Genomic DNA, 23,974 nt, shown 5'->3' with positions numbered 1-23,974 from the left:
AATTAGAAATAAAATCTCATTGCAATAGTTGAATGAGAGACGGGTGTTAATCCTTTAACGGGGAAGACAGAGCTGTACTTAGAGAACAGATTAAGGGCAGGAGGAAAGTGAGCTGGCCCAGCCAGGCATGCTAGCTGCCCTGTTGGCCCAGGAGAAGACATCTCAGACAAGCTAGTCAGCGGATGCAGAGCCAGCAGGGCGAGCTCCCTTTCCTTGGAGGTGAAGCTCTCCTGGAGCTGCTCAGATGAGGTGGATCATTTTGGAGCACTCTCTTGCAGGATGTCAGCTTTCCTCTGCCTGTCATGCACAGAAGAGAGAGTGCTTTCTGGGGAATACGGCAGAGACCATGGGGGTCTGAAAAGCATCACACAGTTACCTTCCACAGGGCTTTTGGCAAGGTTCCTCACCAAAGATTCTCTTTGGTGAAAGCCAGTTTGGTGTAGTGGTTAGGAGTGCGGACTTCTAATCTGGCATGCCGGGTTCGATTCAGCATTCCCCCACATGCCTTCGGCTCGCCACAGCACTGATAAAACTGTTCTGACCGAGCAGTGATATCAGGGCTCTCTCAGCCTCACCCACCTCACACGGTATCTGTTGTGTGGAGATGAAAGGGAAGGCGACTGTAAGTCGCTTTGAGACTCCTTAGGGTAGAGAAAAGCGGCATATAAGAACCAACTCTTCTTCTTCTTCTTCTTCTGACTAAGCCTAAAAACTATGGGGTTAGAGCAGGGTTTCATGAAGACTCTGGAAGGGTTTCCTGAATGAGTGGAGGTTAATTATATACACAAACACACAAATTTATGTGGATGAGTGATAGGGTTGTGAGTATCCTGCTTTGTGTGGGGGGATGGACTAGATGACCCAGGATATCCCTTCCAACTCTATGATTCAGTGTATTATGTATGTATGTACGTAGGGGGTGGGGAGGGGGGCCCTGGACGGGTATGCGTACAGCTATACTTCCCAACCATATTCTGCACGATTGCACCACTTCTGGGGTTGCTCAAAGCCTGAAGGATATTTCAAGGGTTTCTTAACAGTAAAACAGGTGAGAAAGGCTTGGTTAGGGGGCTGGTCCTTTTATGGATTCAAAACTGATAAAACAAGCAGAGAGCAGGAAGAAAAGGACATTTCTCACCAGTGACGGAGGGAAGCAAGCACAGTAGTCTCATAAGGATATATATTGGGAACAGTGCTATTTAAGTGGTCCATCAATGGTTTGCAATTTAGGGTTGAGTAGTGTAATGGTGAATGACACAAAATATTCAGGATGGTGCAAAACAAGGCTGACTGTGAATAGCTCCAGGAGGATCTCTCTAAAGTGGGGGTCTGGGCTAGCTATAGTGTTGTACAGTGTCATGTAGGTAAGTGCCCAGGTGAAGGTGATGCCCATTGGAATAAACAAAGCCGCTTGCTGAAGCTGAGAGCAGAAGGAAGCCCAAGGGGTGAGGGCAGCTGAGTCTTTAGACCAGTTGTCATCCCAGAAGGTTGGGAACCCTCCAAGGCTAGCTGCCATCCTTCTGTCCAAAGGCGCTCCGAGGGGATGCTGCAGCCACACCCACAGCATGGATGGAGATGTGTCTGAGAGGCCCTCGGCCTGGGGAGGGAAGGGCTCCCAGGGACGCAGACGCAGCTTCTGCCCTGCTGCCCTTTGGGTATTACTCAGAGTGACTGTTCTGGAAGAGGTGTGGGAACATCTCACCAGCCTGGCCACTCTCTTGGGGGCATCTTTGTCACATAGACTGGCCTCTACGGCTGCCTTTAGCAGTTTTGTGCCTGTGCGAAATAGGGCTCAAGGTTCGAAGAAATTTCCCAGGGTCTAATCCAGCCAGATTTTCTGTTCTTTTCTGATTTAGCACCAAGACATTCCCCCTTTCCAACGCACCCCTTATTGAAAGAGGCATCATGGTTGTACACCTGGTTGTGTTTCTTTCCCAGCCCCCAGCTGCCTCTCCAGGGCACACCCTTGTGTATGAACAGCTGGCACTTTCCAACTTCTGTCCAGGTCCTTCACCTGCAAAATTGTCTCTGAAGAAGGGAGCAGTGGCACAAAAGCTCCTATCATGCCACACCTTGGGTTAGTCTTTAAGGTCCTTTTGGAGTCTTGCTCTTATCTACTGTTGCAATATTCTGAATTTCTAGAAGAAAGATTTAGTGCTTCTGAAAAACTCCCATCAATTAAATGCAATAATAATAATAATGGTGGCCAAGAATCAACAACTTGCAAAACAGCAGCTGATCATTGCCATAGCAACTACAGTGCCCCCCCCCCCAGCTCCTGCTTAGAATTCCAGTACAGCCAGCATGTTCTGTCCACTGGTTTACTGGCAGTCAGGAAACCTTTGGCCTGCCTGCAGGAGGTAGAGTTATACTCCTTTTGCCCCTCATGTCAAAGTCCCAGCTCTGAAGAATGGCCCCAGACTCCCACCTCCACAGTAAGATGTGCATCTGTGTTATAAATGCCAAAGCAGAACAATGCATGCAGATTTCTTCTAATGAGTCACAAGACTATCTTGCTTCTGTGCTCTCCTGAGATGTTTTCTATGGCTTCTGAGGTCTGTATTAGAATCATAGTGTTGGAAGGTACCTCCAGGGTCATCTAGTCCAACCCCCTGCAGAATGCAGGAAATTCACAACTACCTGCCCACCCACAGTGACCCCAGTTCCATGCACAAATTACTCCTACCCCCCGCCCCCCAAAAAAAACCAGAATCCCTGGCCAGTCTAGCCTGGGGGAAATTCACCTCCGGACCCTAAAGTGGTGATTGGCATGCAAGAAAGGGTCACAAGAGCCAAACATGGACACAATCCCTTCTGCCCACCCACTCAAAATCTGCCTAAGTTCACAGAACCAGCATTTCTCTGAGGTAGTTATCTAGCCTCTGCTTAAAACCTTTCAAGGAAGGAGAACCTACCACCTCATAGAATCAGAATGTTACCAGAATGCGCTGGGATGCCACCAATATGCAGATGACACCCAGCTCTACTTCCTAATGGACGGCGGGCCGGACTCCACCCCAGATACATTTGCCAGCTGTTTGGAAGCGGTAGCTGGATGGCTCAGGCAGAGTCGCCTGAAACTCAACCCCTCCAAGACGGAGGTCCTGTGGCTGGGCAGAAGAGGGCAGGACCAGGAAGCGCGCCTCCCATGCCTGAACGGGGTGCAATTAACACCTGCGCCAGTTGCCAGGAATTTGGGGGTGACATTTGATGATTCCCTCTCTATGGAGGCTCAGGTCACCAATGTGGACGGCATTTTTCCATCTTCGCCAAGCCCAGCTACTAGCGCCCTACCTGCCCTCGGAACACCTGGCCACAGTGATCCATGCAACGGTCACTTCCAGATTAGACTTCTGTAACTCACACTACGCGGGCCTTCCCTTGTCTTTGACTCAGAAGTTACAGCTGGTCCAAAATGCGGCTGCCAGGGTCCTCACTAGAACACCTTTGAGGGCCCACATTCAGCCGGTGCTTCGTCATCTGCACTGGTTACCAGTCTGTTTCCGAATCAGATTCAAGGTATTGGTATTGACCTTTAAGGCTATACGCGGCCTGGGTCCCGTCTACCTGCGGGACCGCTTGGTTGCTTATGCCCCCCGCAGGGCCCTCCGCTCTGTGGGTATGAATTTACTGGTTGTCCCGGGCCCACGGGATGTTCGCCTGGCCTCGACCCGGGCCAGGGCCTTTTCAGTCCTGGCCCCAACCTGGTGGAATGAGCTCCCAGAAGAGCTAAGGGCCCTGCGGGATCTACCAGCTTTCCGCAGGGCCTGCAAGACGGAGCTCTTCCGCCAGGCATATGGTTGAGGCCAGGGCAGCTCTCCCACAAATCCATCAGAGGATCCCCTCCAATATTGAGATCTCTAACATCGAGATCATTGTTAGATCTATTGTATTGGTGCCACCCTCTTCTGAATATTATTCTCCCCACCAGGCTGAACTTGGGGGGAAGTCAGGTAACTAAGATCAGAATTGTGACCACTGCCACTTATATGTTATATGTAACTTGTTGTTGATGTTAATTGGGGTTTTTATGGGGATTTTATTGTGTTTTTAACAATTTATGTTGTAAACCGCCCTGAGACCTATTTGGAGAAGGGTGGTCTAAAAATTAAATAATAATAATAATAATAGAATCATAGGATCATAGAGTTGGAAGGGACCTAATGGGTCATCTAGTCCAACCCCCTGCACTATGCAGGACACTCACATCCCATTCCTGTTTCAGCCTGCCTTTCTCATTAAGAAAGACCCAAGGCAGATGATACACACTGCCAATCATTGTGATCTACCATGCAAGCTGGCTCAAACCTATCCCCAGCCCAACGGCCTGCAGCTCGGGGGGTTCCTCCTTCCTGCGTCTTGTGTTCTGTGCTTGCCCACCTAGCCCACCTGTGTCCCGGTTGTCTCCTGCTGGTGGAGAGGTATTGCATGGGGAGAGGCATGAACCCAGAGATGACTGATCAGCCTTTGCTCTGCTTGTCTCTTCCAGAAAACAGATTTTTTATTACCTTCTATGGCGGGTTGTACATCTCTGACGTGCAGAAGGAAGACGCCTTATCCACCTACAGGTGCATCACCAAGCATAAGCACAGCGGGGAGACCAGGCAGAGCAATGGTGCCCGGCTGTCCGTTTCAGGTATGCTGCTTGGGAGGGCGGGGGGAGCTAACCAGCAAGGCCACACTAATCACAGTTTGAGATTCCCTTTGGGCACCAAGGAGTCACCATGCAGCTCCAGCTCACAGCACCTGTCCTTCCCTCTCTGGTGGTTGTAGAGTAGCTCTTTGCTGCAGGGCAGTTCAGAGCTGCACTGTGCTGATGGAGGGTACAAGGCATAGAATGGTGGTTGGTTTCCAAGGAGCTATAGAGTGTAGCTGGCACCGGCTGTTCCTCTCCAGAGTGTGGTGGGAGGAGAGCTCAGGGGATCCACTGGCCCTTCATCTTGCCCTTTGTAGATCCTGGTGTGCGGGGTGAGAAACAGAGCTGGCACTCATGCCACTGCATGTAATTGAGCAGACTTCCTTTGAAGCTTTGTTTGCATGTTTGTTTGTTTATTATTTGATTTATAGCCCACCACTCTCCTAAAATGGCTTGTGGCATTGTATGTAATCATACAATCCCACAATAAAATCCCCTAAAAACATCACAGTATAAAATATGCATTCCAGGCAGTGAAAAATAGATGTAATGCTCCCATCCTCAACCATCTCAACAGACTGTCCCCATTGTGCCTCAGGGGTCAGACAGGAGGAGCCAGATGTACTGATTAATTCAGGGAGGGGCCCACTGATCTTAATTGCCCTAGCCTCAACCAAAGGGGGGGGAGCTCCCTCACGCAGGCTCTGCGGAATTTAGAACCTCTCTCCTCAACAGGGTTTCTTTCAGGAGAAACATACTTTCGAGAGATTTCAGAGTATACAGAAGAAGAAGAAAAAGCAGCAGTCATCTTCCCTTTCCTCTCCGCACAACAGACACCCTGTGCGGGAGGTGGGGCTGGGAGAGTCCTGATATTACTGAATAAGTTGATTCTTAGATGCTGCTTTTGCCTACCCAAAGGAGTATCAAAGTAGCTTACATTCGCCTTCCCTTTCCTCCCCCCACAATAGACACCCTGTGAGGGAGGTGGGGGTGAGAGAGCCCTGAGATTACTGAAGAAGAAGAAGAAGAAGAAGAAGAAGAAGAAGAAGAAGAAGAAGAAGAAGAAGAAGAAGAAGAAGAAGAAGAAGAAGAAGAAGAAGAAGAAGAAGAAGAAGAAGAAGAAGAAGAAGAAGAAGAAGAAGAAGAAGAAGAAGAAGAAGAAGAAGAAGAAGAAGAAGAAGAAGAAGAAGAAGAAGAAGAAGAAGAAGAAGAAGAAGAAGAAGAGAGTTGGTTCTTAGATGCCACTTTTCCGTACCCGAAGGAGTCTCAAAGCGGCTTACAATCCCCTTCCCTTCCTCTCCTCACAACAGACACCCTGTGAGGTGGGTGAGGCTGAGAGAGCCCTGATATTACAGCTCAGTCAAGACAGCTTTATCAGTGCTGTGGTGAGCCCAAGGTCACCCAGCTGGTTGCATGTGGGGGAATGTGGAATCAAACCGGCTCGCCAGATTAGAAGTCCGTACTCTTAACCATCACACCAAGCTGGCTACTGAAGGTTGGGGGGGAAGAATGGGACATAAAATGCAGGCATATCTGAAGACACTGAAAAGGTCAATTTATCTAGTACTGTGACTGAACTGAAGATGTCTGTTGAAAGCCAAGCAAAATGTTCCCTTGGAAAAGTCTTTAGCACTGGGGAGCCTCACACCGGAGATTGGCCACTGTAGCTGGTCACATCATGTCTCGCCACTGAAGGGCTTTTTGAGGTGAGCTCTAATCATTTCTTCCTTTTTGAGGTGAGCTCTAATCATTTCTTCCTCTGAGGCTGTAGGGAGAGCCCTCTTGGCCAACAAGGCACCAGCAGTTTGAAGCAATGGCTTGAATCCATTTCTCTGGCATGGGCCAGAATGGTGATGGTGGTGGTGCCCCCCCCTCCCCACTGGACCTGTTCAGCTTCCTGTTGGCGTCCAGCAGGAAGATCAGTTGAATTCTGTCCAGAGAAGAAGTCACCAGGCCTGCAATTGGCTTGGCTTCCAAGCTGGAATGGATGAGAAAGATGTATCAACCAAGAAACTTGCAAAAATGTCTCAGCTAAAGGACAGCTTAGTGTCATTAGGCAGGTGACCCTTCAGTATCCTCAAATCACAAGCCAAACAATCAAGAAGCCCTGTTGTTGGCCCCCTCCAGCCTGTTATTGTAGGGAGCTACAGGTACAAACGGGTCAATCCTAAAGGAGATCAGCCCTGACTGCTCTTTAGAAGGCCGGATCCTGAAGATGAAACTCAAATACTTTGGCCATCTCATGAGAAGGAAGGACTCCCTGGAGAAGAGCCTAATGCTGGGAGTGATTGAGGGGAAAAGAAGAAGGGGACGACAGAGAACGAGGTGGCTGGATGGAGTCACTGAAGCAGTCGGTGCGAACTTAAATGAACTCCGGGGAATGGTAGAGGACAGTAAAGCCTGGAGGATCATTGTCCATGGGGTCGCGATGGGTCGGACACGACTTCGCACCTAACAACAACAACCCTTCTTTATGTATGAGAGCTATCGAAGCTTGCTCCCATGATTCTGGGAATAGTCTTTCAGGAGCTTCTGCAACTTGCTCTATGCAGGCCTACCCTTGATTTGGAAACTACAGCTGGCCAGTATGCAACAGCTAGAGTCCTCACAGGAATACCGTGGAGGTCCAACATCTGGCCTACTCTCCAACATCTGCACTGGTTACCAGTTGAATTCTGGATTAGGCTTAATGTCTTGGTAATCACCTTTACGGCCATATGCAGTCTGGGCCCAGTGTACTTCAGGGACCACCTCACTGTCTGTACTTCCCAAAGAGCTCTACGCTCCACCACTTCCAACTGGCTGGTGATCCCTGGCCCCAAAGAAGTACATCTGACTCCACCAGGGCAAGAGCTTTCTTTGTCCTGACCCCACCTGGTGGAATGAGCTCCCTGAAGAGATCAGGGCCCTGCCTGAGCTACCACAATTCTGCAGGGTCTGCAAAATGGAGCTCTTCCACCAGGCATTTGGTTGAGGTCAACCCATCAAACCCCTCCCCATGAACTGAATCCTAAACCGATCGACCTATGGGGCCACAGTTGACAGGTTATCGTTGTCATCATTCACATTGGAACTGCTATATGGAAATGTTACCAGAATTATCACTAGTTATGGAAACCACTGTTACTATTGGGTTCTGATTGATGTTATTGATTACACTATACTTATCTCTATGTTCCATGTAAACCGCCCTAATCTGCAAGGAAGGGTGGTATATAAATCTAAGAAATAATAATACATCCTTGAAGAGTTTTCAGATCTCCCAGTCGGTATGATTTATTCCCTTCACAGAATTTGGGCTTGGAGATTTATTTACTTTTTAATTAATTCACTTATTTTATACTCTGTTGTTCTCACTGAGACTTAAAGTGAATCATACAGTGTAAATCAAAACCATCATCCAGATGATGAATCTAATAAGCAGTGTCATAAGGCCAGGAATTGTAGAGAGTTGAAACAAAACTGTCATCTGAACAAAGCAGAAGTATCAAATATGACATGTTAAGCAATAAGCAATGTAGAACATGGCAATACATCCATGGAAATGCAGGACATTTCCTTGGGCTACACCTGTTGTGATGTAACTCTTTACCACCATTCTGTTCTGCAAATACCAGGAATACAGGAGCCTTCCTGACCTCCCTAGTCTAGACCATTCAACAAGGTGATGGCCATTTCAGAGAACTCCTGGGTGGGCACTTGTTGATTTTGCCCATTGGCAGGGTGGCACCTGCAGATGGTACTGCCCAGACAAGCAAAGTTGTGGTACATGGGGTGGGGTGGGGGGTTGAAAGCTTTAAAGGACTTTGCATGTGATATCCAGTACCTTGAACTGAGCAGGAAGCTTGTGGGCAGACCATGGAGTGACTGCAGAATGGGAGTAATATTCATGACCAACCTCACTTCCAGTAGTAATTGAGCTGTGGCATTCTGCACCAGATGAAGTCACAGAATTGATTTTGAGGAAAGACCTATTCAGAGCAGACAACAGGACTCTAGTGGTGCATGTGGTCAGGACAGCTGAATCGGGAGGGGGGCATTTCTCAGGGTAAACCAAGTGGGATGGTAACATTTTGGTAGCTGCATTAACTTGCTTCTCCAACCTGGTTTCGTGTAAGATATTTGCCTTCCCAGCCAGAGTTCCTTCTGTTTTTCAGAGCTTAATTCCTCAACATTTCCTTTCTCCTTTGCAGACCCAGCAGAATCCATTCCCGCCATTCTAGATGGCTTCCAGTCCCGGGAAGTGAAAGCAGGCCAGCTGGTTGAGCTGCCATGCATTGCCTCTGGCTACCCGAACCCTGCCATCCGATGGGTCAAGGATGGCCGCCCATTGCCTGCTGGCAGCAGATGGACCAAACGCCTCACTGGCTTGACCATCAGTGACCTGCGATTGGAGGACAGTGGGACATACATCTGCGAAGTGACCAACACCTTTGGCTCTGCTGAAGTTACTGGGATTCTTACAGTGATAGGTAAGGGGCAGGAGATGCCCTGGGTCCAGCAGGAGTACACACCATGGCTTGAGAACAGATGAAACATGGTGCAGATCGAAGGATGTGGTTCCTTCTGGGCAGGAGCTGGCCAGCAGGCAGGAAACCCTTGATGGGAGTGGGGGTTGGAAGGGAGCCCCTCTTGGGTCTCACCCCCTTCCTCATTCCTTGATCAGTATGCCTCACAAGGGATCAAGGTAGGTGGAAGTTACTTCCACACGGCTACAAGGCAGTGGCAATTTCTTCATTTAGGTTCCTGTTGTTTAGATTCATTCTTCTTTAGTTAGGCTCAGGCTTTCTCAGCCAGGGTTTCCTGAAACCCTAGGGTTTCTTGATGGCCCTAGAAGGGTTTCCTGAATGGGTGGGAGCTACGTAATTAATTTTAATATATTTTTTTACATTTGTTTAACCGTTATCACAGAATCACAGAATCATAGAGTTGGAAGGGGCCATACAGGCCATCTAGTCCAACCCCCTGCTCAATGCAGGATTAGCCCAAAGCATCCTAAAGCATCCAAGAAAAGTGTGTATCCAATCTTTGCTTGAAGACTGCCAGTGATATGCCAGTGATATTATCAGGTGATATGGTTATATATGGTCATTTTAACCCACCCATCCCCTCCCAAAATGGCCAATGGTGGGCCTGAAGGGAGTGGGAACGGGAGGGGCCCTGGGTGGGTGTGTCCACAGCTTTGCTTCCCAACCATATTCTGCACCATCACGCCACACCTGGGGTTTCTTGAAGCCTGAAAGATGTTTCAGGGTTAAAAAGTGGGAAAGGCTGACGTAGACTCAAGGTGGATTATTTATTTATTTGTTTGTTTGTTTGTTTGTTTATTTATTTATTAGATTTATATACCGCCCTCCCCGAAGGCTCAGGGCGGTTTACATTAAACTAATCAACAATAAGGTAAAAGGTAAAGGTATCCCCTGTGCAAGCACCAAGTCATGTCTGACCCTTGGGGTGACGCCCTCTAGCGTTTTCATGGCAGACTCAATACGGGGTGGTTTGCCAGTGCCTTCCCCAGTCATTACCGTTTACCCCCCAGCAATCTGGGTACTCATTTTACCGACCTCGGAAGGATGGAAGGCTGAGTCAACCTTGAGCCGGCTGCTGGGATTGAACTCCCAGCCTCATGGGCAAAGCTGTCAGACGGCTGCCTTACCACTCTGCGCCACAAGAGGCTCATATAATCAACAATACATGAATCTAATTTCTTATGCCATGAAAGTCAGTGCAATTTCCCCAGAGGCCACGTGGTTGGTGGGCAGGACGGTGCAGAAGACATTTTCTGTGATTCTGGGGTGGGCTTTGGTTCTCATGGCTGGTCTTGATTCAAAAGAGCAGGGTGCTTCCTTGGTGCTCCTAAAGCAGAACCAGGAGCCAACAAGGGAAAACATGTGGACAGCCTTCTTCCTGAGTCTCTGAGAGCCTAAGAACTAAATCATCAGTGCTTTTGTATGGTCAGGAATTGTTCCCATCCAGGAATCACACACTGGTGGCTCTGTGCCCAGACGGAGCCCAAGGACAGAGTCCCAGTTCGCTCGCTGCTCAGGTCATTGTGGTGCGCTCTGAGCCGGGTTGTGACACTTTCCTTGTCAGCCTATGGGTCCAGTTCTCTCAGCAGAGCCAGCCATACTGGCAACTCCTTTCTTGCCTGGGAGAGAAAGTGAAACACCGAGAAGGACTGTGTGACAGGATACTGTGGGCAGAAAGCACTGGCACACCTGGATTATTGTGCAGTGGCATTTTGCTGGAGATGGGTGAGGGGTTGGGAGTGACTCTGTGTCTCCTTAGGAAAGGTCTCTGTTTCTTCTTCACTTGAGCTCTTTGCTAGCAGGTCCCCCTGCTGCTTTTTCCCAAGTTCAGGCATGAGTAGCGGAAGAAGACCTTGGTGGATGGGGTGGGGGAAAATAAAATACCTTCAGAAGTCAGAGGGGGAAAGAGAGCTATTTGGTGTGCATTCCCCATGAAATCTTGGTTATGCAAAGCATTTCCAGCATGACCCTTTCAAAAATGTAGCTTGGTGTCTTTTCCTGTCTCTCTTCTTGCTGTGACTTGGCTGCAAGATAGCTCATCAGTTACTATCGGAAACAGATGAGAAGCTCTGTTATGCTAGAGCTCCATTTCCAGCCTCCAACAGTAGCTTGGCTGCCACATTTTGGTCCAATGGAAGTTTCTAAACAGTTTTCAGAGGCAGCTGCACAAAAGGTTTGTGGTGGAAAAGGCCCGCTTTTTACTTTGCAAGCCCTATTCCGCCTTGCCTACCCCATTTTACGACTGATTGGAGTGAGTTGCCAAAGAGTCTCTGGGCCGTCTGCTGGAAGACCCAAGACTCTTAGCTTCCCTTTCTTTGTCAAGGACTCGCATCTGGGTCTCCCACAGCCAAGCACGTGATCACCATGGGGACTATTTACTGCAGGGTACACCCCCAAAGGAGTAGCTGCTTGCAAAGTTCCCTTCTCTGAGTGTTCCTCTTGTGCTGGACTAGTATTTCTTCGAACCACTGCCAGCTTCAAAGTTTATTAAAATAAGAAAATATATAAGCACATTTTTAGCACAGTGTATATTCAAGCAAAAGAGTGAAAGGAAATTGGATTAAACACAACCCTTCAGTCCCTCTACTAAAACATACCCTGTCTGATGTTACAAATAGAGTAGATGTTTTATGTAAGAGGTCACAAGTTCCTCTTGTATATTCATCAGCCACATGGTCCAAATGACTGCTCACCTCCTCTCAACCCAGAGCAACCTCAGGGTCTAGTAGTCAGCAGGAAAAGGAGGCCTTCCCCTGGTTCGAGGGAATTAAAATCACCTTCTGTATCCCACCCACTCCTGGGCTTTCTGCTTGGGGAAGAGGCTGGGCCGGCCGGGGAGTCACCTCAGAGGTGACTCTCAGAGGAAGAAGCCTTCCCCAGTGGTAATTCCTCCAGCCGGCTTCCCCTCGCCCAGGGAGCCTTCTGCCGGGCCCTGGGGCAGGCTCGCCTGCCCTTGGGCCCGGCAGTAGGCCGCAGAGCCCACCGCCCCCATCCGGAGCCTTCTGCCGGGCCCCGGGGAAGCCGAGCCTGCCCCTGGGCCCGGCAGAAGGTCCCAAGGCCACCTACCTTACTCTGTTCCTCCCTTCCTCCCAGCATTCCCTTTCTCCTTCCCTTCCTCCCAGCATTCCCTTTGTTTTTCCCTTCCTCCCTCTCTTCCATCTGCCTCTTTCTGGCTACCTGTTTCTCTCCCTATTTCTCTCCCTCTTCTTCTGTCTATCTTCCTCCCTTTCTTTCTGTCTCTCTTTCTCCTTTTCCTCCTTCCTCCCCCAAACTTATCTCCCGGGTACCAACATCCAATAAAAGGTGAAGCTACCCAGCTGTCCATCTGGAACTGTTACCTAGATGGATGAAATATTGGGGGCCTCAGGTGAGCCTCTTATCCAGAGTACATGTTGCACATCAAAACAGTCAGACACACCCATATCTTTTGAAACCAACCATAGCTGTTTATGGTCCACAAAGCTGAAAGCTTTCTGTTAATCTATTTCCTGCTGAAATTCTCTGGTATGCTCCAGTAGCCATTGTAAATTTTCAGTATGAACTCTAGTTCATCTTCATTTTATGAATCCAGCTTGAACATCTGGCTATCCCTATTCCATATATGGTAAGAATCTTTGTTATAACATTCTGAGGATCAGTTTGTTTACACCGGAAGTAAATGTGATAGTTCCTGCAATCTTTGGCATCCCCTTTTTCAGACTAGGGGTTTCCAGTCTACAGACCATTGATTTATTTTCTCTATTTGTTGGCATATCCTTGTTAAGAATTTGATGGGCTTCATTTCTACAGCTTGAAATCACTCTTTGGGTATCTTGCCTACTCCTGGTGATTTGTTTTCCTCAGTTGCTTTGAGTGTGGCTTTTGCTTTCAGCTTTCAAAAACATTTTTCATCAACTTGTTTGGACACCAACGTTTTGGGGATGCCTTGTATTATGGGTGACCACAGCTCCTGTTCTCTGTTTCTCTCTCTTTCTCTCTCCCCCCCCCCCCCAGACCCTCTGCATGTCACCCTCACACCAAAGAAGCTGAAGACTGGCATTGGGAGCACCGTCATTCTCTCATGTGCCCTCTCGGGCTCCCCGGAATACACCATCCGCTGGTATCGCAACACGGAGCTGGTGATGTCGGATGACTTCATCTCCCTCCGGGGCATCAACAATGAGACTCTCCTCATCACAGCTGCACAGAAGAGCCACTCGGGGGCCTATCAGTGCTTTGCCACGAGGAAGTCCCAAACTGCTCAGGACTTTGCTGTCATTGTGCTGGAGGGTGAGTTGAGCTCTCGGATGAGGGCCCCAGTGGACACAGGAACAACCCTTGGTGTGATTTCCATCGAGGTACAAGAGAGGGGGAGGCCTTTCTGTTTGGCTGGCTGGCTGTTTCCAGCTGTCTTCAGGCTGACAGGCCCTAGCTTATCCAGCACCATCTGAGTTCTTCCAGCTCGGTATCCTGTCTCTGCTCTGGCAACAGCAGGCAAGGGTCTCTCCTAGCCTTCAAATCCCAGAGCCTTTGGCTGTAATTTCCAGGAACTTCTGAGCTGGGCTCCTGAGCACTCCCTGCCCTTGGGGAGGACTCTTGCTGAACTGCAGTTGGGCTCTTGCTGAACTGCAGCAGCTGGTTGTCAGAAGAGCTTGGCTCAGGGAGATCAGCAGCTGGGACTTTTCATCCTTTTGAGTTTGGAAGCTTTCCTCAGGAAGTGGCCAGGAGCAGGGCCTGGAATGGAGAAGGGAAGCCCTGGTGCTTGTGAATCTATGGAGCTTTCCCTATCACTTCTCCTGGCTGTGTGCTTTTTGTGTGATATTGTACTTGCTTGGCGTGTGGGGGAAGATAGGCCAGGGATGCCTGCATGAGCCCGAGGGGTTAGAACTGGAGTGATGGGGGCTGGGACAGGCTAGAGGGAGTCCTGCTGGTGCCATCTGCCTCCAGAAGCCCTTTGTCTGGCAGTAGAGGCTGTCGCTGCCAAACAAAGCCAAGCTCAATGATACGCAGCCCTGTGCCTGAACTGTGGCTCCAGCAAAACATTGCACTGACTTGGTGCTCAAGTTCTGTTGGGGGCAGCCCCTCACCAAGTGTTTTATATGGTCATTATGTGGCCACATGTAAGATGCTAGTGACATATGCTTGTCCTGAGCTGATGGGAGGCAGCAGCTAAGCAGCATGCAGCACAGGGATCCAGGAACCAAGCCTGCAGTGCAGGGGTGATGGTCAAAGCCAGCAAGTCAGGAGCCAAGATGCGTGGGGAGGTGGTCCACGGACTGGTCCCGGCCCCCAGATGGGGGTTGGGGACCGCTGCTCTAGGGGACCCTGTCGAGACATTGGGAGTGAAAAGGAGACTTTTTTGTTATGTTAGGATGTAATTGCATTCTTGAGCATGCTCAGATCCAAAAAAAAAAGGAAGAGAGGCAAAGTGAACGGCCATTCTCCGATGGATGTGCAAAATGCAAGCCGCAAATAGACTCCTGGATGGTGCTGGAAAAACCCACAAATCTTGGGTGTTAGGCACAAATGTGGGGTCTGCATTCAGAATACTATGCAATGAGAACACACTGGCAAATAACTGTGGAAAAGATCTCAGAGAATAAAACCCCTATGTTGTTTTGAAATAGTTGAGGGGGAGGCATTTTACCACACACCCCCCCTTGAGGCTGTCACACTCCTCCCCTTTTCAGCCCGTTCATTTTCCTGTGCCTTTTTTGGTTTTTTGTTTGTTTGTTTATTTGCCTTTGATTTAAAGCGACAGTTTGGGGCTTTAGCATTAGGCCATTGTTGTACCTTCCTTCCATCTTATTTGATTTCAGCATTTGCTTCTAATTGTTTTTACTTAACATTGTATTGTTATGGACACCTGTTCTGAGAAACAGTGTTTGAAACACAGTGAGTCTGAAGTGGAAGGGATACCTGGGTGCTTGACATCATGTGCAGAGGCCTTCTCATTCCTGAAGCTCAGGCATGTGTGGGGGGGGGGGCAGTGAATGGGGTGTGGGGAGAACAGAATGCTGCAACATAGGGGGGAAGCTAGAAGACTCTTGGGGGAGGTGGGGAGGCTTTGCTTGAGCTTTCCTGCCTTGGCTGGCCCCTGACAGTTCTCTGCTTTGAGGGTGAGATGGCACCTGTTCACTGTCCCCGGCTGCTCCAGCTAAACTTGCTTCTGTTTGTGGCTCTCTGGTAGATGGAACCCCTCGCATCATTTCCCCCTTCAGTGAGAAGGTGGTGAATCCAGGGGAGCAGTTCTCCCTGATGTGTGCAGCCAAGGGGGCCCCCCCACCCACCATCACTTGGGCCCTGGACGATGAGCCCATCCAAAGAGATGGCAGCCACCGCACCAATCAGTACACCATGTCAGACGGCACGACCGTGAGCCACATGAACGTGACAAGCCCACAGATCAAGGATGGAGGGGTGTACCGATGTACTGCGCGGAACTCGGTGGGCAGTGCCGAATACCAAGCGCGAATAAACGTAAGAGGTGCCTGTCTACTTTTCAATCTCAGCATAGGTATTTCTTGTGTTGGCTGTTGGCTTGGTTGGGTAGGGCACGCGTGCACACACACATACCCGGTTGTGGCCCTTGCTGGCTCCACAGGGGTGCTGGGATGCCTGAGTTGGTGCCTGGGAGAGAAAATGACCCTGTGTGGGCTGGGGGGAGGGCAGTTGTTTTTTTCCAGCTGACCAGCTTTGGGTCATCTTGTAATGCTGCACAGACCAGGAAGTCAGAGAACAGACAGAATTAGTAACATCAAGCTAAACGAAACCATATTTATTCACCTGATGGTTAACTTTTTAAAAAGTAGATGTGTGTTTTCATTTTTTCACTAGGAAAAAACTCCTCCACTTGAGGAGAGGTGCACATTTGGGCGGGGGAGTATGTGGAAGAAGCTATTTGTCCAGCTGAGGATTTAGATGAATGGAAATTGATGTTGGGGTTGAGTGGAGGTCAACGATGATGGGACCAGCTCTGTGGTCAAGCTTGACCTGAGAAGCACTGGCAGTTCCCAAAGCGAAGGCTGGATTCCTGTGAAAAAGCAACTGGAGGGAAACTGGAGCACACGGGCTAGCTGGTTACTTTCCTTTGGGTCCCTGGTTGCTGGTCTCCTTTCCTTCTCTGGTCTATCCAATTGTCTTAGTGCAGTGGGCAACTACCATGTGGTGGGAGGGTGGGCAAGCTGACCTGGATGTTGAAACTGGAAAGGCCAAAGAGCAGGTGTGGTCGCTGGAGGAAAGGGAGCCAATGGTGCGAGGGCTCACCAAGCATTTTGTTGGAGGGCTCTACAAGCACTGTTGAGCAGTGCGTTGCTCTCTGTCCGTGAAAGACTAATTAAAACCCCAACATTTCCTGTTTTGAAAACTGGTGATTTGCCAGGGACAGGAAAGCTAGGAACTGTTGCATGGTTTCCCCCTCCCCCTGAGTCCAGGCAGCTTTGATCACGTCACATTTTCCTCGTAAATAAACTGTGATGAACATGTGGAGGTGGCCACCCTTAGAGTATCTCAAGATATCTTCCCACCCTGGTATGCTACAAAAGGCTCTCAGAGGTTTAAAGGGCACAGTGGGGCACAGACTTGCTAGATGACCAACCCAAATGACATGTCCCTCCAGTGGCGAGCAGCGCTGGCTGCATGTTGCTGCTTCTCCTGCTGGTGGTGGGGGTGGTAGTGCTGGGAAACAATATTCCATCTCTGTCTGCGAGCCACCTGCTCTTTGGAATTAATCTAGCCTACCCATTTTCTCCTTCCCCTGTTTAGGCCCCCCCAGCATCCGCGCAATGAAGAACATCACAGCTGTGGCAGGACGGGACACCTTCATCAACTGCCGGGTCATTGGCTATCCTTACTACTCCATCAAATGGTACAAGGATGCTCTGCTACTGCCAGACAACCACCGACAGGTGGTCTTTGAGAACGGCACCCTCAAGCTGATGGATGTTCAGAAGGGCATGGATGAAGGAGAGTATCTGTGCAGTGTTCTTATCCAGCCACAGCTCTCCATCAGCCAGAGTGTCCATGTCACTGTGAAAGGTACGTGAAGGCCAGAGAATCAGAATCACAATGGAGCTGGAAGAGACCACAGGGGGCCATACAGTCCAGCCCCCCACCTTCTCAGGGACTTAAAAATCAAACCCTGCTGACAGGTGCACATCCTAAAAACTTCTAACAAAGGAAACTCCACCACCCACCAAGAAAACATATTACATCTACAAATAGCCCCCACTGTCAGAAAATGTTTTCTGATATTTAAGGGGAACTTCATTTCCCATAATTTGAACCCATTGTTCCTAGTCCTTGTCTCTTAGATTGCAGCAAAGAGGTGGGCTCCCTCTTCAGAGAGCCAATGGTGGGTGCCAGGAGCAGCCACTCTTTGCCTAGCTGGGCTTGGCTGCTGCCTTGTCAGGTGAGCTTGCTCATAGACATAGCAGCCAATGCCCTCTCTGATATGGGGAGGCCGCTTCTCCCAGCTCAGGTGATGGCTGTGGCATCTCCCAGGCATCAGGGTAGGAGGGGAAGTTGGTGCTGTGTCCACCACTGCATGTACTATGGCTGCTCCTTTCTTTTTCCTTCCCCAAACACAGCCTGAGGTGTTCCCTCCTATTCTTGCCAGCTGCTCCTGCGGGAGTGGAGGGAGGGAAAGTAGAGCTGCTTGAAATCCAGGAAGTAGGTGGCTCTTTTCCAAAAGGGTGGGGGAAGCAAGAGGCCTGTGGCTTGGCAGTCCTGGTCAGATATGCCCCTCCCCTCCCGCTGCTACCAATCCCAGAGTATCTATTTCCCATGACATGCAGTGGAGCAGAATGCACAGTGTAAACATGGTGTGTTAAAAGAGCTCTCCCTTGCTCTGATCACCTTTGGCGGTGGTTTTCTGTGTGTGCAGCTCTTTAAAAAATCATCCTCCCTGCCTTCTGAGCATGCAGAACATCTTAAAAGCCTCTCCAGCCCATCCATTATTCAGGGAGCCATCAGTCCTAATGAAGGGCAGTGAAGCATTCCTCCCATCCCAGGGATTTGCTGGGACTGAGCCCCATGGCCCATCTCCAGGCTGCTGGGTCTGCATCACCCATGGGGGCTCTACGGAGAAGGCCAAGAGGGCAGGTGCAGCTGACCTCTGCTTCTCGATGCCCTGGGTTGGCATCCTTGGGTTGGAAGGTGGTGGCTACTGCTGACGCTTGCTGGGGAGGGAGTGGGTTTCGGCTGGATTGTGAGGGAGAGGAAGGAAAGGGCAGGCAGGGGAATGCCCTGCTTGCTCCTCGGTCCTGCCTCTGGCTGGAATGGCTTTGGGATGCCTGCCCAGGGTGGGGTTTGTTTGTTTGTGATCTGCATCCCCTTTCTTTGATGTGTGGCTTACTACTACTTGGTTTCCTGATGCCCCTGAGGACCAGGTGCCATTGTGGGCCTGCGGGGGAAGGTGGCCTCCCTGCTGATTCATGGCCAGAAGACAGCTTTCCACAGAGCCATTCCTTCTCTAGGGCCTGTTTTTCTGGTTGCAGAACCCAGGCAAGTTGGAGGGGACATTTCTGTGCCAGGGGCTGGACTCCACTGTGCTCTCAAGGGGTTAGCCCAGCCTATCCATGGCAGGCCAAATGAATTCTAACCAAAGCAGAATAGAATAGAATTGGTATTTATACACCACTTTTCTCCTGAAAGAGTCTCAAAACAGCTTACAATTGCCTCCCCTTCCTCTCCCCACAACAGACACCCTGTAAGGTAAGGTGAGGCAGAGCTCTCTCTGACAGGACTGCGAGAACAGCACTATCATGGCTGTGATGAGCCCAAGGTCACCCAGCTGGCTGCATGTGGAGGAATGGGGAATGAAACCCTGGTCGCCAGATTAGAAGCTGCCACTCTTAACCACTGCATCACACTGGCTGGTATTATATTTGCCCATCCTCCTAGCAATTCAACGTATTGTCCACCAGAACTTCTAAGTCCGTTTCACATGCACTGTTATCAAGCCAGGTATCCCTGAACTTATATTTATGCATCATATTTTTATTACTTTACACTTCTCTCTACTAAAATTAATTTTGTTGGCATTTCCTGCATCTACTAAACTGGTCACTCTAAAAAAAAAAAAAAAGATTAGTCTGGTGGAACTTATTCCTGAGATATCCACGTTGACGTTTATTAAGCACAGCATTATCCTCTAAGTGCTTGCACACTGCCTGTTTAATGATCTGTTCCAAAATCTTTAGTGGTATCAATGTTAAACTTACTGGGCTGGAAGTTGTTGGGGACTTCCCCCCCCCCCTCTTTTTTTAAACGGGAATCACATTTGCCCTCCTCCAGCCGTTCTTCAGGGCTTCTTGAAGATAATTGCTAAAGGTTCTGAAATTTCCTTTGCCAATTCTTTCAGCATTCTTAAATGTAGAAAACAGCTGCTCTGAACAAGTTCTAACTTGTAAATATCCTCCTTGAACTGCAGCACCCAGAACTGGACACAATATTTCAAATGCCTAACCAATGCAAATAAATCATAGAATCCTAGAATCCTAGAATCCTAGAGTTGGAAGGGGCCACACAGGCCATCTAGTCCAACCCCCTGCTCAACGCAGGCTCAGCCCAAAGCATCCAAAGTGATATTATAACTTCTACATCTGGGTGGGGTGGTTTCTGGTTCCCAGCCTGTACTGTGGTGCTCCCAATTAATTGTTCAGGAGGTGCCTTTCCCTGGCCATGGATGGCAGGGTGGTGCCAGATCTCTCAGGCCCTGCAAGGAACCTCTCAGCATGCTGGGTGGTGTGAGGGTAGGCAGGTAGGCCCTTGTCCCTGCTGCTTGGTCCTATGGGGTCAGCCATGTGTGATGCTTGTGCTTCTCTCCTTGGCAGTGCCTCCTCTCATCCAGCCCTTTGAATTCCCTCCGGCTTCCATTGGGCAGCTCCTCTACATCCCATGTGTGGTCTCCTCCGGGGATATGCCCATCCGTATCACGTGGAGGAAAGATGGGCAGGTGATCATTTCTGGCTCCGGCATCACCATTGAAAGCAAGGAATTCATGAGCTCCCTGCAGATCTCCAGCATCTCTCTCAAGCATAATGGAAACTACACTTGCATTGCTAGCAATGATGCTGCCACCGTCAGCCGTGAGCGGCAGCTCATTGTGCGAGGTGAGAATGTGTGAGGGGTAGTCTTGTGTGCAAGAAGTTGCTGTGTGGGGAGATGCCACCAAGTTCTGTTGGACTGGCTCCTTTCCCTGGGTTGTTGGGGCTTCCAGTGGAGAGGCAGAAGGGATGTGGAGCTTTTTGAAAAGCTTTGCATGCCATTGAAGGGTCAACGAGGGGGGGGGTGCTTGGTGAACCCAGTAAAGGGCAGGGGGGGGCAGCAGGCTTACCAAGCAGCAAAGAGCAGTACAGATCCTGCCCTGGAGCTGGTTGTGGAGAAGGGGAGGCCATTCCCCACAAGGGCCACCCTCTAGGGCTTTGCTCTGCTGTGTTCTGGTTCAGGAATCAGCTTCTTTCTCACACCTCCCTGCGGGAATTACCAGCATTCCGCGGGGCCTGTAAGACGGAGCTCTTCCGCCAGGCTTATAGCTGAGGCCGGGCGGTGAGAAGATCAGCCCCCCCCTCACAAACTGGCGGTAGAGAGTGTCACCCCCCCCCTCCTGTAGTTGAGGATGCAGAGACCAAATGAGTAAGATTAAGCCATCGTTGTTGCCACTATTGTAAATTTATTGGATCTTATTGTTATTTTATGGTTTTAGGGGACGGGGTTATGTAAGCCGCCTCGAGCCTTCGGGGGGAGGCGGGGTATAAATATAATAACAACAACAACAACAACAACAACAACAACCTGGCAGGAGAGGCCCCTGCCCTGCAAAAGCTGCAGGAGAGGATGGAGCCCTTTGGCTCTTCATGAGGCCTTAGGCCCTGGGCTGGGTGAGAGAAGAGAGAGCAGGCAGAGAAGTCAGCAGGGGTGGGGGAGTGGGAGTACTCGGAAGGCATGCTGCGGCCCACCCTGGTGCTCACCCAATGGCCCCTCTTCTCCCCAGTCCCACCTCGCTTTGTGGTGCAGCCAAACAACCAGGATGGCATTTATGGGAAGGCAGGAGTCCTGAATTGCTCTGTGGATGGCTACCCACCCCCAAAGGTCATGTGGAAACATGCAAAAGGTAAGCGGACATGGGGGGGAGGGGGGAGAGTGCTCCTGGTGTGCCTGCCCAGTTTGGGCCTCACCTGTGGGTGCCATTCTCCAGCCTTCTGACCCTAAGATCCTGGGTGAGCTGGCCCCTTCACAAGGTCCTTTTCTGCCCTTGAGGTTGTCTGATCCCATCAGTGGCTACTGGCTGTGGTGGAACCAAGGAAATCAAGAGGCAGGGAAACTCTCCTAGTCAATGCTTGTAGGTGACCTTGGCCTCTGTGTCCTGTTTGTGGCCTTCCTGGGCAACGGGTGAGCCACTGTGTGGCACAAAATGCTGGACTAACTGGCCATAGGTCTGATCCAGTGGAGCACTTCTCCTGTGGAGGAGGGTGGTAATCTCAGCTGGCATTTGTGCTTATCTAAGCTAAAAGGCCATGAGTGAATCTGAACATGGTGTGCAAGACTGTTGGGTGTTTGGGTTGACCAGAGACCTTGAAGGGCTGTGAAATATGTTTCCCTCACAGGCAGTGGAAATCCCCAGCAGTACCACCCTGTCCCTCTCACTGGCCGCATCCAGATCCTGCCCAACAGTTCCCTGCTCATTCGGCACGTGCTGGAAGAGGACATTGGCTATTATCTGTGCCAGGCAAGCAATGGCGTTGGGACAGACATCAGCAAGTCCATGTTCCTAACTGTGAAGAGTGAGTACCCCACGCAAGCCTTTCTGGGAGGGAGGACAGGTGGCCTGTTCTTGTCCTGTGGTGGGGGGGGGGGGCTGTGGGCAATGGGCACTGGTCTTCTTCCCCTCTCTGGAGCTCTGCCTGTACTGCTTCTGCCTTGGAGACTGTTCCTGGCATGCAAAAACACTGAGAGGAAGCCAAGGGCCCTGTTCTGCACCCCAAGATGAACCTCCTGCTTCAGCTGTGCATGATCCTCAGGAGCAGGGCTAATCACTGGCATCTTAACCTGGGGCTGTGGCCACATGCCCAGGCTCATGTTGGGCATGGTGGGGAAGAAGGAAGTCTCCCTGGAGAGCCCTTCTTGTCAGTGTCTTATTCAGCCCACAGCAGTTCAGTCTGCAAGCCTCACCAGCCCTCATGTGTGGTCAAGTCTGGTGTGGTTGTGGCATCAGATGGCCTCGTCAGAGTGTCCCCTGTTGTGTCCTGTGCTCTCCTCTGCCTCCCGCAGGCAGGCAGGCAGGCAGGCAGGCAGGCAGGCAGGCAGGCTCCCCTTGGCCATCTATCAGTTGGTCAGTCGATATGCCAGGAGCAGCAGAGAACTGGATTGATTTCTGTTCCCTCAGGGACCAGATTCCCTCACACTGTCAAAAAACACATTGTCCTTAATAAAAGCAGACGATCAATCGACATCATGGTGGTGGTGTAGAGAGGTGGCAAGGAGGTCTTGCTCATTCGGCACACACGATGGCTGGGAAGTGTTGCTAGATGACTTGTCAGCTGTTGGATTCTGCTTGGGCCACAGAATAGACCATTTCCAGCTGCAGCAGGAAGTCGAATCTCAGAAAGCCAGCTGGCATTTTTGCTGCCAGATGAAGACCTGAACAGGGCCAGAGGGGATGGGACAGGAGACCCACGCCGGAGCCTTTCTGCATCTCATGCAGGCAGTGACCCTGGGAGAAATTTCCACAAGAGGGGTAGCCAAGCTCTTTCCCACAGGGCCAAGGAAGGAGGTCTGGGTTGTAGGTGTGAAGCAGCCTGCTACTAAAATGGCAGGGGTGGCACCCAAAAGGGAGCCTTGGAGCTCTGAGAGGCCATGCCCAAAAGAGATGCTGGAGTGTGTTGGTTCTGACTCAATTGGCTTCTGAGGTGCAGGGATGGGAGTAACCCCCACAAGTCCCTATCCCCACGTTTTTTCTTGCAGCAGGACATCACCTAGGCAACAAGAAGTCCTGTGGCTTATAGAGATGTGGATATTCTGGCTCCAGTCCATAGAATCATAGAGTTGGAAGGGACCTCCAAGGTTATCGACCCCCTGCAGAACGAGGGAATTCACAACTACCTGCCCATCCAAAATGACCTCATCTCCATGCCTAGATGATACCCCTCCCTCCAGAAGAAATCCAGAATCCCTGGCCAGTATGGCCTGGAGGAAATTTGCCTCCTGACCCCAAAGTGGCGATTGGCTTTTCCCTGGGCATGCACGAAAGGGACACAAGAGCCAAGCACTGACACCATCCCTCCTGCCCACCCACTCCCCATCTGCCTAAGTTCACAGAACCAGCGTTTCTATCAGCCTCTGCTGATGAACTTCCCAAGAAGGAAGGGGAGGGATCTAGGTTCCACCCAGAGGCCAGACAGGAGTCTGCTGTGGGCTTGTGGTCCAGCATCTTGGAAAGAGGAGTGATGGTGTGGTCTGGTGGAGATGGACCTTGCCCAGGGTGTCAGGGGGCTTGCCTGGATTCTCCCACCTCCTGTCGCAGGCAGCTTTTATCAGGGTGGCTGGGGAACTGGACCTGCCACCACAGCCCCCTGTGCCTCCTCCCTCCCTGGACAGCAGATGTGGGGCTGGGGAGGGAGGCCTGGCCGGTGTGATTGCTTCCAGGCAACTTGGATTAATGTCATACTTCAGGTGAAATGCAGTTAATCAGTGTAGACAAGAAGCTGAAATGGGTGCAATCAAATTAACATCATTGAGCCAGCACTTCAGAACCCCACATGCACACGCACACCGGTGCTGCCACCCTCTGCGGCCATTTCCAGTTTTCTGCAGCTCCAGGGCTGGCTCA

At 50.4% G+C, this 23,974-nt stretch overlaps 1 protein-coding gene across 3 annotated transcripts in view; it reads left to right on the top strand.

The window, feature by feature from the left end:
- DSCAML1 (DS cell adhesion molecule like 1) overlaps nucleotides 1–23,974 on the top strand; it is a 181,783-nt gene that overhangs the window by 105,415 nt on the left and 52,394 nt on the right. For 2 of the 3 annotated variants that reach the window (XM_077306938.1, XM_077306937.1), the window contains 8 exons: nucleotides 4,490–4,636; nucleotides 8,830–9,108; nucleotides 13,159–13,434; nucleotides 15,335–15,631; nucleotides 16,909–17,181; nucleotides 19,980–20,258; nucleotides 21,140–21,259; nucleotides 21,753–21,929. In XM_077306938.1, coding sequence (XP_077163053.1) covers nucleotides 4,490–4,636; nucleotides 8,830–9,108; nucleotides 13,159–13,434; nucleotides 15,335–15,631; nucleotides 16,909–17,181; nucleotides 19,980–20,258; nucleotides 21,140–21,259; nucleotides 21,753–21,929 — 1,848 coding nt within the window. Of the gene's footprint in view, nucleotides 1–4,489; nucleotides 4,637–8,829; nucleotides 9,109–13,158; nucleotides 13,435–15,334; nucleotides 15,632–16,908; nucleotides 17,182–19,979; nucleotides 20,259–21,139; nucleotides 21,260–21,752; nucleotides 21,930–23,974 lie in introns of those variants that run through there. The other variant, XM_077306939.1, reaches the window with a different exon arrangement.

This window comes from Paroedura picta, chromosome 12, assembly GCF_049243985.1.
Source record: "Paroedura picta isolate Pp20150507F chromosome 12, Ppicta_v3.0, whole genome shotgun sequence".
Taxonomy (NCBI): domain Eukaryota; kingdom Metazoa; phylum Chordata; class Lepidosauria; order Squamata; family Gekkonidae; genus Paroedura; species Paroedura picta.
Note: the sequence above shows the minus strand (reverse complement) of the source record. Positions and strands in the feature narration are given on the sequence as shown.